General features: G+C 40.7%; 1 protein-coding gene across 1 annotated transcript in view; it reads right to left on the bottom strand.

Annotated features, from left to right (window-relative positions):
- Positions 1 to 12: 12 nt before the first annotated feature.
- rims3 (regulating synaptic membrane exocytosis 3) overlaps positions 13 to 16,906 on the bottom strand; it is a 46,755-nt gene continuing 29,861 nt past the window's right edge. Inside the window, exons 3-7 of the mRNA XM_034236671.1 lie at positions 9,157 to 9,298; positions 8,503 to 8,615; positions 6,842 to 6,943; positions 6,607 to 6,746; positions 13 to 5,993 (exon numbers count right to left, since the gene is read on the bottom strand). Coding sequence (XP_034092562.1) covers positions 5,781 to 5,993; positions 6,607 to 6,746; positions 6,842 to 6,943; positions 8,503 to 8,615; positions 9,157 to 9,298 — 710 coding nt within the window. The 3' untranslated portion in view covers positions 13 to 5,780. The remainder of the gene's footprint in view (positions 5,994 to 6,606; positions 6,747 to 6,841; positions 6,944 to 8,502; positions 8,616 to 9,156; positions 9,299 to 16,906) is intronic.

Here is a 16,906-nt window from a genome sequence, read left to right as displayed (position 1 = left end):
ATAAAAAAATACATTTAACACATTATTTAATCAGAATATCTTAAAATACACAGCTGACAAATATGTGTGATTCAAATAAACTTTATTGACCTTGCGTCCAGATGTCAAAGGGCATGCAAATACAGGCTTCTGATTCAGAAATAGTTTTTTTTTGTTCTCCGTTTGATTCTATTTTCTTACAAAACTACGTGCACCTTAAGTAATCAATTCTGCAGCGTACAAACCACAAAAATACCAGTTTTACATTATCAAATACTGCACATAGAAAACATTTACAAAGCACAGGTATAAAATTACAGCTCCCTTTTTCCTCTTCATAAGCATCCTTTCAATAGACGGTCAGCTATGCGTTGCCCTTTAAAATGTACTCTGTGAACACTCCTCGGTGAAAAGGTTAAGGCCGGTTTAGAAAAGACAACCAATCATCCAGCATCACCCGCAATCCAATTTGAACTGTGCTGAATGTTTTCCTGCAGCTTCAGATTTGTGTTCTAGGCATCTTTACAATATGTGCTCCATTAAAGTCAACGCTCTTCAAAGCTGTTCCCTACGTTTTGGAAGTTCAAAATGTGCTTTGCTGGGCTTTAAGATGAAGGTTGTCTTAATACTGGCGAGGGGAGCTACAGTGGTCTTAATATAGTTTGACAAATATCTAAAAAAGGACAGGATGGCTACTAAGGAGACTTGTGCTGTGATCAACAACATTTATAGACGTGGATGAAGACAAACCCATTTGCCCATCAGCTCAGCAGTAATGTCTTGTTGACCGTTGCTACATCTGTAAACAGATATTTGGAATGCATGCTTCATTAGGAAAGGAAAGGAAATTTAAAAAAAAGAATTTGTTGCTCATGGCGGCTTTCAGAAAGTTATTCACAATGCGACGCATGCTCTGCTGAGTCTACATTGCTTCTAGTGCTTGAAATTGTGATCTGACTTAAAAATAATATTTGTTATGGTTGTGAGCTGATACAAATTTGGCCTGAGGTTCCCACAACCTTACTCTAATGAGTGACAAAAGGCTACAGCCAAATGGTTATTGCAAGAAGTATTTCAGAAAGTGGAAAGCTAACACCATGCTACTTGAAGATACAGCATTTTCTTTTTGCATCTCAATGAATTAACATCGTACTGGGTCTAATTGACTTCCTCAACATGTGTCATTATCATAGTTATTTTCATCGTAATCAGACCATCATAAAGATTAAATACAGGAAAAGTGTTAATCATGCAGCAAACATTTTCAAGTTCAAAGCACAGAAATGATAACTCAATCAGCTTGATAGATAAATCGAGTTTCAGTTACAAGGGGAATAGCAATCTTTTCTGTTTTAAACCCATCGTGGCATTTTAAATACATCAAAAGTGCGTTTTCGCCACGTAGAATTCATGCTTGTTTCAACCACAGAGCTGTTCTTTTAAAGTGAACACACAAAGAAAAGGACATACAGTATACAGTAGAAGGGGCAGCCTGAAACAATGCAGGCGAGATCCCTGGAAAGTCCTCAAAGAGACAGTATAGCCAACAAGATGACAACAAAGTACACTCAGTTCTGGTGTAAGGATTAAGAAATACATTCATAAAACTATACATATACACATATATAACTTCGGTAGAATATTTCAAGCAAAATACATTTGTCAAAACGTTCAGTTGTGTGCTACAATAGTGAAGCAATGTCTCCTACACAAAATAAGGCCATTGTAAACCGAACAAGCCCTCATTTTCGCGAAAAGCAGGTTTGTGCCTCTCTGACTCTCTCTCCTCTTCTGAATAATAACGCTCTCCTTACAAAAATAAAATACATTTCCAAACATTGCACTCAAGAGACAATTCAGGTTGATTGAAGATACATTAGAAAAGTTTTGCACAAGACAAAAGTTGTGGGGTTTACAGGGGGAAAAAGCAAGCGTATCATGGGTGTACATTACAATCTTTACATTCAAACCCTAGATGAGCTAGATAAGGTCTAAATCGAGCTAATACTATCTTTACCTGTATCTGAAACACAGCGTTATCGAGCTCTACATGCTCCACGCTGTTTCCAATAAACCGCTATAGTCTTTAATGGACACTTTGATCATTCCATCAATATTGCAACTCGCCTGCATTCACATTTACAGAAGTCGAATACTCTCTTACGACCTGCTAATACTCTGCCCTGCCATAGTGAACCCTCTTTAGGCAACCCTTTTTAAACTCACTTAAAACAGTTGTCAACATAAGTCAAACGTGATGAGACGATGCATTTTAATCATGTGATACTAGCTCTAATCTAAGTGTTAATGGTCATATGTGAAAACCCTGATCCTTATCTTCTCCTCACTGTTGTCCACGACTTGAGTTAACAAGGGGCTTTTTAATAAATATTTACACATTTAAATCTCTCCGTCACATGCTCATTATGAAGCATCACGCAATACAGTAAATGCATTGAAAGACACACACCCAAACTACACTTTGAAGAAAGGCAGTATGAAACATTTCCCTTTGGTTACAGGAATCAAAAGATGTGGGTTAACCCTAACCCTAACCCTAACCCTAACCCAATGCTCTCCGTTAAAACTCTCCTAAAAGGATAATTCAACTTCCTAATGCATTGTCTCTTACTTTACTTTTACTCTCATAATAACTGCTTATGTTCAGGGCTACTCAGTAAACAGCAAAGGGAAATATAAGTTATCCTTTAAGATTAAGAATCACATGGGGAAATAAACATTTTTAAGGAGTTCACCAATTACTTAACGTTTAGGAAAGTTATACAGGTCTATAAATGTCTTTTTAAATATTCTTTCCATGTATTTTCCATCTCACAAACAAAGCTGTTTTGTTCACACTGAAGAAAATGTGTGCAAATACCAAGAGTATAATCCTCATTTTGACATCATGACAGTCGTTAAGAAAAAATAAATAGATACAAATTAAAAAAAAGGTACATTAAATCAATTACTACACATACAGTAACAGCTCCAGCACGGACTAGCTGCAAAAGGTTACAAAAAAACTCCCTTTGTGTACATGAAGGGAGGGTCAGATTTAATTTCATCCTCCTCCAGAAGAAAAATTCAAGATTGCCAGAGTTCCCTTTATCCAAAGTTCAGTGAGCGCTGAGTCTCCCTTTTTGCAGGAAGAGAGGAGTGAGCAGTTCTTCGCAGCTGATAGAACATATGGTGGTGATAAAACTAAATGTGAGATTGTAAACACGCACAAGCTTTTAGTAGCCTGTAAACTGGGACTATTATCTCTCTTAACACTTCTTAAAAACCTATCCGAGTTGGTCCTGAAACAGACAGATTGAAGAAACACTGAAGGGAATGATGACATGTTACAGTAAACACCTTTTGAACCTGCTACTCCTCAATGAAGACTCAACTATTGTACATCTTAACTGAACCAGGTCAGACTTGTACTTCTATTTTTTTTATAAAGAAAGTTCACTAGAACAAAGTGGCATTGGTCCTTTTTGGTCATTTTAAATATATCTAATAAACAAATGCAAAAGCAAATTGTTAGATGTGTTTGGGACCTGTCTTTCTCCCTTTAGAGAGCTTTTGGCTATTCCAAAATCAGAGCGGATTGATACTCTTGGTTTATTTTCTATTAGCCCGGTTCGGTTTCACGTGCCAAATATAAAATGATTTTCCTTTAGTATCATTAAAACGTATTAAAAGTTGGCTTGTGAAACACCCTTAAGTTTACCTACGGACAAAATAAAAATGCTTTTGAGCAATCCAATGTTGATCAAGAAAACATTATTCTTTTGTTCAGATTTAAAGGTCCCATGTCATGCTTTTCTGGTTATTACCCGTCCCCTTGTGTGTTATGTAGCTTTTCCTGCATGTAAACGGTCACCCTCAAAGTACACCCTGTAGCGAGTAAAACTCTAACACAGAAAAGACTTGTCTATGCTGCCCCAGAACGCCTCGTTGGAGATTTCACTTTTTCTTTCGGGCTGTGTCTCGCAGACGGCCACTGGGCTCACAGGGGGGGGGGGGGGGCAGGAGCTCCAACAAGCCGTTTAGGACAGAGAGTGAATACACATACTATACAGAGATGCTGTATGAGAAACCAATGTGAGTTTAGAACATTGCACAATTTAAATCTATTCTAGTAGACCTCAACAATGGAATTATGATCAGTAGAAATGGCCATGACATGGGACCTTTAAGTCAAAAATCTGTGGGAAACTGACCTGTTACATGCCCATGCTGGCATTCAATTAATCGATTCAAAGATGTACACTGGAGTTTGATCAAATAAAATAAATAAACAGGTGGTCAACCACTGCATGTAAATCAAACATAATATTACAGTAAAGAACCATCTTAAACTGGAAATATGAAGAGTGACATCTGAAACTGGCGCACATGGCAGGTGAACAATCAACCTGCTTAGAAAAGTAACTCTGGCATAAACAGTCAGATATCGAAAAGAAGATCCAATAAGTGTTCACACATTCACAACAGGTTTAGAAACATGTAGTGAGACAGAGTGTGTGTACCGAAGAGAGGAAGGGTTTGTTGTTACCAGCTGTGTGTGCTCACCACCTTCTCCTTATCAATTAGGAACATCAGAAGGGGGAAATCAACAGGAAGTTCAGACAGTCTGGCTGCTGGTATACAGAGAGAGTGGCACCCCCTGGATGTGGAACACAAGAAACCCCAAACTGGAGCTGGACACATTTCCCAGAATGCCTTGTGCTGTACAACAGTCCTTTCTAAAGATGAAGGCAGGATCATACATATTGTTCATCAGCTAATGAGTAGCTGGCTGAATCATTTGTTCTCTTCTCCTGCAGATTGTGACGACGCCCCCCCCCCCCCCCCCCCCCCCCCCTCATCACCACCCTCCTCACTAACTCGGTGCTTTTTCCTCCGGACGGATTGCAAAATAAAGCAGCTCCTGTTACATTGGCCGAAGCAAGCAAAATCAAACATATTGAAGCACTTTAAAATGTCTCTACAAAAGGTTGCAAGCAAACATGCAGAATGCAGCCCATACATACATAAACACAAGTAAGTATATAACTATCTATTTATATATATATGATATATTTATATCTATATATAAACTCTGCCGTGTGAAAATTATAGAATAGCAGTGTTGCTACCTCACATAATAGCCATTATGTGAATATCCAAGCCTGTTGCCCAGGTGTGTGTGTGTGGCCCGCCGCTCCCAGCTCGTGTGTGTAGAATGTGTGTGTTTTTTTGCATTACATCTAAGTCATCGACTCTGCTACATTTCCATACTTTATATTATATACTATTTCACCTACGACTTATAGTTATCATAACAACATTACAATTGCTTTGGTTTTTAAAAAATAAAGTGTTTTTTTCCCTTAGTTTGGCATAGAGAGTTTAGAAACTGGCATTGGGATGGGCCTGGGATGAAATCTGGGAATGCAGAATTGCTGAGTCATGGTAGGAAAGGTTGATAATGGGAACGGTGGGAAATGCTACATGTTCTGGTAAATGAAGTCTACTTCAAGTTAGATTTGCTCAACTAAAATACTGATCAGTGTGTGTGTGAGATTATGGACGTACTGAAGGATATGGCGATCAGGTATTTGCACCTATATGTGTGTTCCTGCACAGATGCACATGGGTATATATATATATATATATATATATATGTGTGTGTGTGTGTGTGTCTACCTGTCTTGCACTTGGAATACAGTCGTTGTGTATTTACAGTACGCGTGTCCGTGTCTGCATGACTCTGTGCCCGTGCATGTGGGGTTCTGCTGGGGGTATGCTGGGGGTCTGCTGGGGGTCTAGGTGCACGAGGGGCTGGTGGCGCTCTCCAGGCTGGACTGAGAGAGGCGTCTGGTGAGCGGTCCGATGCTGGGGTCTGCCAGAGAGGAGGTAGGGAACAGCTTGTACCAGCCGCTGACCGTGGCAGACAGGTCCAGGTCCTCCAGAAGGATCTGGGCCATTCCCATGAAGCACTTGTGGTCCATACGCCCGTAATCCCCCCACACGATTACCTTGAGGAGAGGTGAGAATAAGTTATACATAGACTAAGGAGGCGTGTGGCGTAGTGGATTAGTGGAAGGGTGTTCGGATCAGGGGGTCACAGGTTCAAACCCCACTGCAGTCAGCATGTCGTTGTGTCCCTGAGACACTTCACCCCAAATTGCTCCTGTGGGGATTGCCCACAGTATTGAGTACGTAAGTCGCTTTGGATAAAAGCGTCTAACAAGTAACATGTAATGTAACTAAGATTTCAGTCTCCCACAAGAAGGAGAAGACTGCGCCACGACTACACATATTTTTTTAAGTTATACATTCTTAATAAATAATATGGTAAGATATTTTACGACACACCTCCAAATGTATCTTTCTGTAAAGTATAACATTGTTTTCTTCTGAATACACCAAATATAACATGTCCTGATTCCTGTCATTTGAAACTTACACATTATTCCTTTTTCAGGCAGAGAAAATACAAATGTAATGAGGAACATGGCAAGACTGTGCATTAGGACATTTTACACTAAATGAGGATAGAAAACATACTAAAACCCAATAATATTTGAAACCACAGAGGGATTCACGAGAGTTAAAAAAACAAGGAAGGGAATGAAAGAAGTCACATACTTGTAGGACTTTGCCCTGAGGACTCTCATCAAACAACAGAGCCTGCTGGTAGGTGGGGTCCAGATTCTTCTTCACTACTTTGGTTTTCTTTTTGGCCAAGCACATGCCGTTCTCCAGCAGATACACCTTCACGTAGGTAGCTGCAGCAGAGAAACACAACACATTGAAACTCCCACATGAACACAGCTCGGACAAAGGAGTCAATACATTTGAATGCAGGGGGTGAGGTGAGTACCTGGTGTGTTCTTGGAGCCCGACTTAGGGGTCAACCTTCTGGCCTGGTTGACCTCCACCTCCAGCTGCCCTCCTCTGTCCACCATGCCTACATGGACATCCCCTGTGGAGGGAAAAACACCATCAATAACAACCCAATAGAAACTTGGATAACACTTTATATTAAGGTACACTTATTCACCATCAACTAGTTGTTTATTAACATATTAGAGACAAACTACTAGCTTATTTGTTATGAACAAGACTTTACTTTAAAATAGGGAACATATTCTGAGTTAGAAACAACAGGTTTTTTTGTTATTTTTTTGTTAAGTAACACTTGTAGTTTCATTTCTTGTTACATAAGAATTGATCATATTTGTTTGGTTTTATTATGGGAGAATTCATATTCTTGTGGTACTGCTGCCTTATTAGGCCCATATTGAGCAGAGCATATTACAGGGTATATGCAGGAATCCTGAAGTCAGATGTAATACCTTTTAAGACCTTTTTTAAGATCCTTTCCATACATTTTAAGACCTCATCGCCACTTTGAGTTCTAACCGGTTACCTTGGCGACACACTTCACCTCACATTCCCTATATACAGTATTGATTGTCCTTCCTCCTTATCTTCCAACCATTTGGACGCAGACTTGCATTTCCCCATAACGATGTTATTTAACAACCGGCATAAACGGAGCTTCGCGCTATCAAGCAGTGAGCGTGCGATGTCCTGTTCAGATGACGTCAGATCCAACGGGATGCCATAAATAAACTACACAGAATCACACTACACACCTACGCAATGATTACATTCAGGCAGACTGTAGAATACAACCTCTTTGGACCATTTATAGACTTATTGAAAACAAGCTACAAAATGTAATACCTTGGAAAATACCGTTTAATAGCCTTCATTTTCGCTAAATTGATTTATCAACTTTTAATACTTTTCAAGATCCCGCGGACCCCCTGTGTTAAGGACAAAACTCATGTACAACAACTTCCTTACTTACAATAAATGAGCACTTATGAGAGGGTTATTGAGGAAAAACTCTTAACTAATGGCCTAGTACTGGGAGAATATGGTCATGTAGAATAAGGCATTAATAAGTATTTTATAATGACTAATAAACAGCCAATATACTGCTAATATGCATGTTAATTAACAACTAAATGATGGTGAATATGTGTACCTTAATATAAAGTGTTACCGAAACTTGTATAATCAGAACCAGAACATAATCTCACTAAGGTTGCAATGGCCAGAATGTAACTGCAGAGGGCGACACAGAGCTGTGAACGCGCCTGAACAGCCAGGTATGAGCAAATTGTGTTGATTCTCACAAGCAATGACCTTTTGCATGAAAGATTCATACCTCATGCAAGAATGACTTCCTCCGTGCTGAATACACTAGTATTGTGCAGTACTTTTAGACGCTGCTGTGCATTTAACAGTTAGTATGCTGGTGTAGGGCGGGAGATATTTGTATTTGATTCTCCGCCGTAGTAGAGTCCAACATAAATGTACTCTTGTCTCACAACTTTATTAACCTATAACTGTCTAATTTCCATTGGTTAAAAGAATGAATCCCAGTGCAAAGCATCTCATGAGATCTCAGAAAGAATCAAACGATACTAGATGAGAATGAGACACCGTTATCGATCTTTCTTGTCTTACCCATGGGGGGTGTAGCTAACGTTTGCCGGCCTACGATCTGAGCGGGGCCGAGTCCATCCAGGAAGTCACTGAACTGGCTCTCAGGGCCCAGGCGTGTTGTAGGGAAGACAAACCTGAGAGAGAGCAACGAGTTATGATGAATATATGTATGCCGTGTGTGCCATGAGGAGTTGCCGGGTAAGGCAAGTTTATTTATATAGCACCTTTCAACACAAGGCAATTCAAAGTGCCTTGCAACAATGAAAGACATTAAGAGCATTAAGAAACATATTATATAATGGCATTTAAAAACACTCATTTAAAAGCAAAGATAATAATAAAACATGAATATCAAAGGTACATGCATTAAAGTGACAGTGCAGTGTGAGATACACACATCTGAAATCTTTAAGTCTGACTCTCAATCATTGCTCACTTCTTAGCAGAAATAGTTTTCTTTGACCTCACTTTCTTTCTACTTTCTTCTAAACTTATCCTTTCGTTATTTCAAGTGTTTCATGCTAAACGAACCCCCCTTTTGAAGATTCTAATCTGCAACCCAATATTCCGGATCCTGGCCGTATTTGTGTAGCATATAAAATGTATTTGCTCCCAGACATTCATGTGGCTTGCTAGTTTTGGACCCCATCTGTAACCCCATGGGTAGATACTCACGTTCCATCGGAGCTGTTGGAGTTGGTGCTGCCGTCGGTCGAGTCCTTGCTTCCTTGCCGAGTCACTCGGTTCCTCATCTCCACGGCGATGCCGGTCTCTGTGCTCCGTCGGATGGTGCTGCGAAGCTTCTTCGTCCCACCTTCTGCAAAGAGTTCATAGATCCAAATAAGTTTCCTTTATTCAGTGTGATAATACTCTTAGCGTTATAATCAGATGAAGTCGTGGAGCAGTCTGATAAGTAAGACAGGTATTAAACAGGATCAGTGTGGCCTTACCATCACCTATTATGCAAAATCCACTTGTTCATGTCAACATGAACAAGTCAACATGTGTCCCCTCTGCATTAAGAGATTCTGAAAGTTTCAGGAACAAAGATTCTCTCTCTTTTTGTCCTGATCCATTTCTATAAAAACCTGTCTGAAAATGAGCTGATCAGATTTTGGCCACTTTATGATGTCATAACGATTTTTTGGCTTGTGTAACCATTAGCCAATCAGCAACCAAGATAACCCCCCCCCCCCTTATCACCTGAACCTCCTCCTAGAGCACCATTGTGTTCTTTGTAACCAAATCTCTCTCAGAGGGGCGTGGGGAGGGGCTCCTTATTTTCATCTAAAGTAACAGACAGAGAATCAGCACTTTTGAAACAGGGCTGAAACAGAGGGGATTATGGGATGCTGCAATGCATGTTGGGTATTTCGAGCTAAACACTTCAGAGACATGTTTTGTATATATCTGAGAACTATGATATATTGATGAAAAACAGTGTAATAGGGGACCTTTAAATATGTTATAAATGGATCCTCACATATTTAGTTTTGCAGAGGTTATGATAAAAGCAGATGTTTCCTCAGGCGAGAAGTCGTCATGCGGTTTCATAGTTACTGTGTTTGCATGAAAACAGACGGAGGATTGATGTCTTTTATGTCAGTGAGACTTGGCTGTACAAGAAATATCAACAGTGTTTTTTGTTTTTTTTTAAACTCAAAAGAAATAACGACAAATCCAGGTTTGCTTTGAGCACACCCAGCTCTCCAATATTTATTTTGATGCAAGTCCACTCGGGCAAGAAGGCAATCTGGCCTAATTTCCACTGGGACATTCCCGCACTATTGGAAAATATGTTCAATTCGCAGGTATTACTACGGCCCATTTCAAATATGGGAAGCACGTTTTACAATAGCTGTTTCGAGTACGGTGCAATAAGCTTTTAGGGGGACTTATGAGCCTGTCTCTGGAGGTAGAAGCAAAATGGTAGCTTTAATAATAGTGAGCATAGTGGGGTAGAGAGAAAGTGGGGAGGCAGATCTAAGGGGGGCTGAGGGGGAAAGTATTTAGGCTTTACAGCTCTGCAGAGGAGGCGAGAGGCTACCCCCACACACAGCTTTAAGGGCATCATCCCCTTTAAACACTCACTGTATCTCTGTGGGTCTTGACATGCTGAGTTTTAAGTAGTGAGGCACAGTCAAAGTCACTTAGGTTAAGGGTTTGTGACATGTATGACTGCACGTTGATGCAGATTTAGCAGAAAAACCTTCCCTTTAATATCACCCCCGTTTTTTGTCCTGCTATCCTCACTGCAACATCTCAGCGTCCGCAGGCAAACACATCACTTCAAACAGTCACACAAAGACTCAAACTGGTGCAAGGAAAAGTGACAACTATTGGAGTAGGAGACATCATCTTGGATCCTGCGAAAATTCGAAATATTTTCTGAAGACAAAATAATGAATTGATCAAGAAAATCTTCTAAAACCTGAATCTAAAACAATTAATTAAATAAAAACCCACACTGTAAACACACACTGCTTGTGAACACTAAAAGAAGATGCTAATTGTTCTACTACCAGCTTCTCACCATTAATGGAAACTCCAAATAATAGAGGAACGAGATGTAAAAGACAAAAAAAGAAACACTTATTCACCCCGAGGTCTACAACTGGAAACAATAAAGCAATATAAAAACTTCAAATTCCCAGAGCTGTTTAACACAAAGCTCTACAGAGACGTGTGCACACATTCCCACACTGACACTAGGAAAGTAGTGTCTGTACAATCACACCTCTGTTTACACTCTCTCACACAGTGTCAACACATGTCTGAGCTACATGAGGACAGTTTAGTCTGACAGGAGGATGACAGAGCTGCTCTCAGTCGCTTTAAAAAGACCTCTACACATTTATGTACTTATTTCCCAGACTTCCCTTTGACCGGGGCTTTCTAAGCTGCTTTTTAAAATCCTGCAGTAGGGGGTAAACGCTTGAAAATGTCTTAAAGGTCCCATGTCATGCTTTTCTGGTTGTTACCCGTCCCCTTGTGTGTTATGTAGCTTTTTATGCATGTAAACGGTCTGCAGAGTCACAAACCCTCAAAGTACCCCCTGTAACGAGTCAAACTCTAACACAGAAAATACCTGTCTGTGCTGCCCCAGAACGCCTCGTTGGGGATTTCTCTTTTTCCATTGTTTACTTCATGGGTATAGTGACGTATTTCGGGTATAGTGACATAACGTAACGGCTCTGCAGATTGGTCCAAATTGACCAATCCGCAGAGCCGTTACGTTTGGACCAATCCTCGGACTTCCTCACACACACACACTCGGTGGGACATTGCGAGGCTCGCTGCTGCGAGGAGCGGGACACTGTGAGCTGGCTCACTGGTGTGGGGTCGGCGAGACAGCGAGACACCGCGGAACTCAGCCTGGGCACACACACAAACTCCCAGCCAGGCTGCGGCCACTGGGTTCACAGGGAGGGGGGGGAGCAGGAGCTCCAACAAGCTGTTTAGGACAGAGAGTGAATACACATACTATACAGAGATGCTGTATGTGAAACCAATGTGAGTTTGGAAAATTGCACAGTATACATTTATTTTAGTAGACCTCAACAATGGAATTATGATCAGTAGAAATGGCCATGACATGGGACCTTTAAACCTTCTTACAGACATCTCTAACTTTACCCCTTTAGTTTTTTAATCTGGAAGTAAATCACTGGTAAAATAAGATAACATAAGAGGTACTTTATTGATCCCAAATCTGGAAATGTTCGCGTTGCAGCAGCATAAAAAACAAAACAAGGCATCCCACATAAGTAATAATAATAGATGAAATTTGTATAGTGCCTTTCAAGGGACCCAAGGCCGGTTTACATGGTGAACAAACAAACAAACAAAAGGGGCAAATAATAAAGGAAGACAATGTGTAGAAATTAAAGAGTAGAAATTAAACAATTCTAGAAATTAAATATCTCAAAATAGTATTAAAATATAAAATATACAGTAGACCATGAAGATAAAACATCTATAAACTTTACAACGGTTAACAAAGCAAGAGAAAACCAACAGATTTTGAGTGCTTTGTTCCTACAGCTCATTATTTAGCTGTTGCTGTAGGAGCTCGTACTGTATGTCTCTCCTCTATAGGATCCAGGTTAGTTAAATGGGGGGAGGAGACTTTAAACAAGCACTTTCTCCATCTTGCTTTCTGTGAAGCTCACACCCAGGTACAGCCGTCCCACTTCATTAGCATTGTGCAACTCCAAGCTCATTAAGCATCCTCACTGTTCCCACATCATCACCATCACTACGGAGGATACACAGATTGCAAACAAAGCCACTTGATGAGACTGGAGGAGGGTTGGGGGGGGGGGGGGTGAGATCTGACAAGAGGAGTGAGGGATGAAGACAGAAGGGAGAGGACAAGTGTTGAGGGGAAATAAGTGAATAGAACGATGAGAATGATTGGGGTCCTTTGGGTGGCAGAGAGGAGAGGGGTGCTGCCTTCTATTAATAATCCTGCAGTCAAGAAGATTTCCAAGACAGTGTGTGTGTGTGTGTGTGTGTGTGTGTGTGTGTGTGTGTGTGTGTGGTGTGTGTGTGTGTGTGTGTGTGTGTGTGTGTGTGTGTGTGTGTGTGTGTGTGTAGCATCACACCCAGACAGACAAATTCCATGCTCTCCAGCTGCCATGGCAACACCCGCCCTCAGATCTGGACCCAGACAATGCCACCTGAGACAAATGGCGCCATGGCGACGGGCTCATAACCCATCACTTTTTTTTCTTCTCACAAATCTTATTTTTAGAGGCAAAATGTTACTGAAACTTTTGAACTGTCGTCTGAAACGTGAACTGACATCCTCACAGCAACAGTAACATGAACTCTTTCCTGTCAAGTATACAGTGTGTACACTCAAGTATACATCATTTAAAATAGTTAATCAAACATAATTAGCTGTGTACACTCTTAGTATGACGGTCGAATGGGTTTATAATGATGGTAAATCTTCTTTAAATACTCTAAAGAGTGGGACATCCACATCTAGTGGTTAATTCATCTAACTTCCCATCCATACTTGTTACTCATTTTCTAACCAGCCCATCCCCTCTCATCAAATCTCCCCCCCCCCCCCCCACACGGTGCGAAGCAGTGATCTCTTCCTTCCCATTTAATCCCCTCCTCCTCGTCTGCGCTTTCCCTCCATCCGTTTCCATGGCAATGCCGTCTGCATTGCACCAAGAGCCCCGGCTGGTGTGTTCGCTCACAAGCCTTTCCCCTCTCTCTGTCTTTACTCGCTCGTATTGTCCTCTCTATACGAGCCTCCATACTTCAACAGACACCACTTGTTTTTCTCTTAGTGTATTTAAATCAAATGTTAAAACACTCTTCTTGCATTTAGTTCTTCTCGTTGTTTCCCACCCTATTTTAATTCGTTCTCATACTCATTTCCCTATACATGCACTCACATAATAAAATACAAAAGTACAAATACAAAATAGTGCAAGAAGTCTACACGTATGAATATGAATATGATATATACAAGAACAGAATGTAAAATTAAGTATTGTACAGTATGATGAAATTAAATACGGTTTATTACGGTGATAACTAACTTTGTTGTATAGTGTTAACATCGAATGCACACACAGTACACACACACCATGTAAGACATGATTAGAGGTAGTCTGACATGTATGCTCTTTATACAACATTACATAAGCGTTTGTGCTTCAGCATGCTTGAAGAGAGGGGGTCTTGGTCTTTGTTCTGCTACGATGCTGTGTAGGGTGTCTGCTGTTTGCTGCACTATGATAAGTAATAACTAGTCCCTGAAGACACACACATGAATATGCAGCCCAGGAATAATTCAGTCAGAACTTTCTTTTTGTGTGTTAAAATATAACTAGTTAATCATTGAAATTAGCCTTTTGATGCACGCCCCACGTTTCATAGTCATGTCACAGGGTGCACGATATATAGCTTGTGTGTGTGTGTGTGTGTGTGTGTGTGTGTGTGTGTGTGTGTGTGTGTGTGTGTGTGTGTGTGTGTGTGTGTGTGTGTGTGTGTGTGTGTGTGTGTGTGTGTGTGTGTGTGTGTGTGTGTGTGTGTGTGTGTGTGTGTGTGTGTGTGTGTGTGTGTTCCTCAGTAGATCATTAAAGCTGCTCTGACATTTGGAGAGAACACTGATGAAGCCCTTCTCATTATCCGCTGTAATATAGAAAGCTGTTTTTAGACTCCCTGGCTGCGCCGACATGCCTATTGGATGCACCGGTGACGGCAACGATCCGCCATGCCTAGCAACAGTAACTAAGCAGGTGAAATATATGTTGTGGTATCTTCACCGCCGGACCCTTGCTAAGTATCATACAGTTACATAAGAGTTTAGAAAAGTGAGTTGCAGTATGTAAAGACTGCAGTTAAATATATTGAAATGGTACATTTTCTGAATCGTTTGTATATGTATACACCTAGGTACTAAACTATGATTATCATTCAAAGCTTTAGGGAAATTAAAACAGATTAACTGCACTTTCTACGGCAGGTACTACGAAGTTACAATTTGCAAATAAAATAAACAAGCAGATGGATTTCAATGCTTTTTCCATCCAGGATTCCTCTGGTTAAGACATGTTATAACACTGTGAACACATAAGTGCCAACAATCAGCAGCCTTACTGTAACTGTGCTTTGCTCAAAGCAGTAGCGCAGAAATGTACTTTAGGGCGGGCCTGTAGAAAATAGGGTGGGCCAGGGGGAAAAATGACTTTAAGGTACGCCTGGCCTATAATATATAATAATGCCCATTGCCAAGCATTGTTGTAGCATTTCCCTCCGAATAATGGTCGAAGACTTGACTGATGATATGAATTCATTGAAATCTCCAATATCAACATAAGAGCTATAAAGACACAAAAATAACAAATACATTTAGGCTCCATCCGTATTAGAATCACTTTAGCATACTACCAAAAGTGAACTGTAAACAGACAGCAAAGCTACACAACAGCATATAAACAAATTAGGACACAACCCACATGTTTATATTATAGTTAATAACAACTTTGTGCCTCTTTGGGGGGTGCTAAACTTAAACATAAACTTTATCCTTTACTTTCTCCGTCTTTATATGTAGATTAAAGGTGGGGTAGGTAAGTTTGAGAAACCGGCTTGAGATACACTTTTTGTTATATTCCATGGAATGCTCTTAACATCCCGATAGCAATGAATATCTTAAGTACTCAGCCTTCCATCCATGGGCGTCACAGCCATTATATGAGGGTGGGACAAGTCCCCCCCACCTTTTAAAATGATTAGTTTAGACCCCCCCACTTTTACCATGTGGAAAGTCCGTGCATCGGTCTATCCACTCGCTCTTTGTAGAGCGCTGTGTCAGTGCTTCATTATCCATTCCACTTGCTTATTGTGAGAATGCCCGAATCAATTAAATTCCGTACCATGTTTTCACTGCTACTTTGCACCAAGGCAGATTCTCAGAGCCGTACACATGCTGCGTTTTTTGCGTAGCTGTGTCTTTAGTTGTAAGCCCAGTGGCGATCTGTTCACCTGTCATATCATACAATAAAGCCATCGAAAAGAATAGGATAGAGCATAAAAAGTTATTCTGGGTCTTTGTGTGTCATAGCTTGGCTGTGTGTGTGGCACGACGAGCGCATTTTGTGTGAGCGAGCGAGAGAGAGAGTGAACGAGAGAGCGCTAACGTAAATAAGGAGTTGTTTCTACAACAAGGAGGAGGAGAGCTCTCTCCTGTCAGACAAATCTTATAACGTCAGCTCAGGGAGGTAAAGGACTCTCTGAGTCTTTCGATCGTTGACTTTAGTCTAAGTTATCTCATGGAAACAAGTATTTCCAAGGCACACCTTTTATATGATCATTATAAAAACAAGAGAATAACAGGTATGAAATAATTCCAACTCATACTATAGTAAATTGTAAACAAAAATACAGTTTAAAAGGGGAGTGAAAAAGTAAGTCTGTTTTAAACAGTACTGTTTCACATGGGTGTTGAGAGATGTATCCATAGATTTAGTCCCTAACTTTGCTCTCAAAGTGCACCAGATTGATGCATTTAACTTCAACATTTTAAAACAAATCTTCCCGGGGGTGCATGCCCCCCTAGAGGGGGGTGAGGTCCACCACCTGCCCACACCCCCCGTCAACTTGTCCCACACTTTTTTGAGGATGCTTCCTACGCCCATGCTTCCATCTTTGCACAAACTTATCTCGTGCCCTCATTGGTCATGTGCGCGTTCGTGTGTGTTGGAGGAGGGGCTCTGTAAGGAAGTGGCAGATTTTTTACGGCTGTGTATTTTCAAATTCTAGCGCACTCGAGCTGGTTTCTCCAAAATTACATACCCCACCTTTAATCTCCGCTCCTTTTCTCCATCACGTTGTTTCCATAGAAACAACAACTTCCTGTCAACAGCGTAAACTCGCCTTCAAAATAAAAGCATCT

This window comes from Gymnodraco acuticeps, unplaced genomic scaffold (genome assembly GCF_902827175.1).
Source record: "Gymnodraco acuticeps unplaced genomic scaffold, fGymAcu1.1, whole genome shotgun sequence".
Classification (NCBI taxonomy): domain Eukaryota; kingdom Metazoa; phylum Chordata; class Actinopteri; order Perciformes; family Bathydraconidae; genus Gymnodraco; species Gymnodraco acuticeps.
This window is presented reverse-complemented; position numbering and strand designations above follow the sequence as displayed.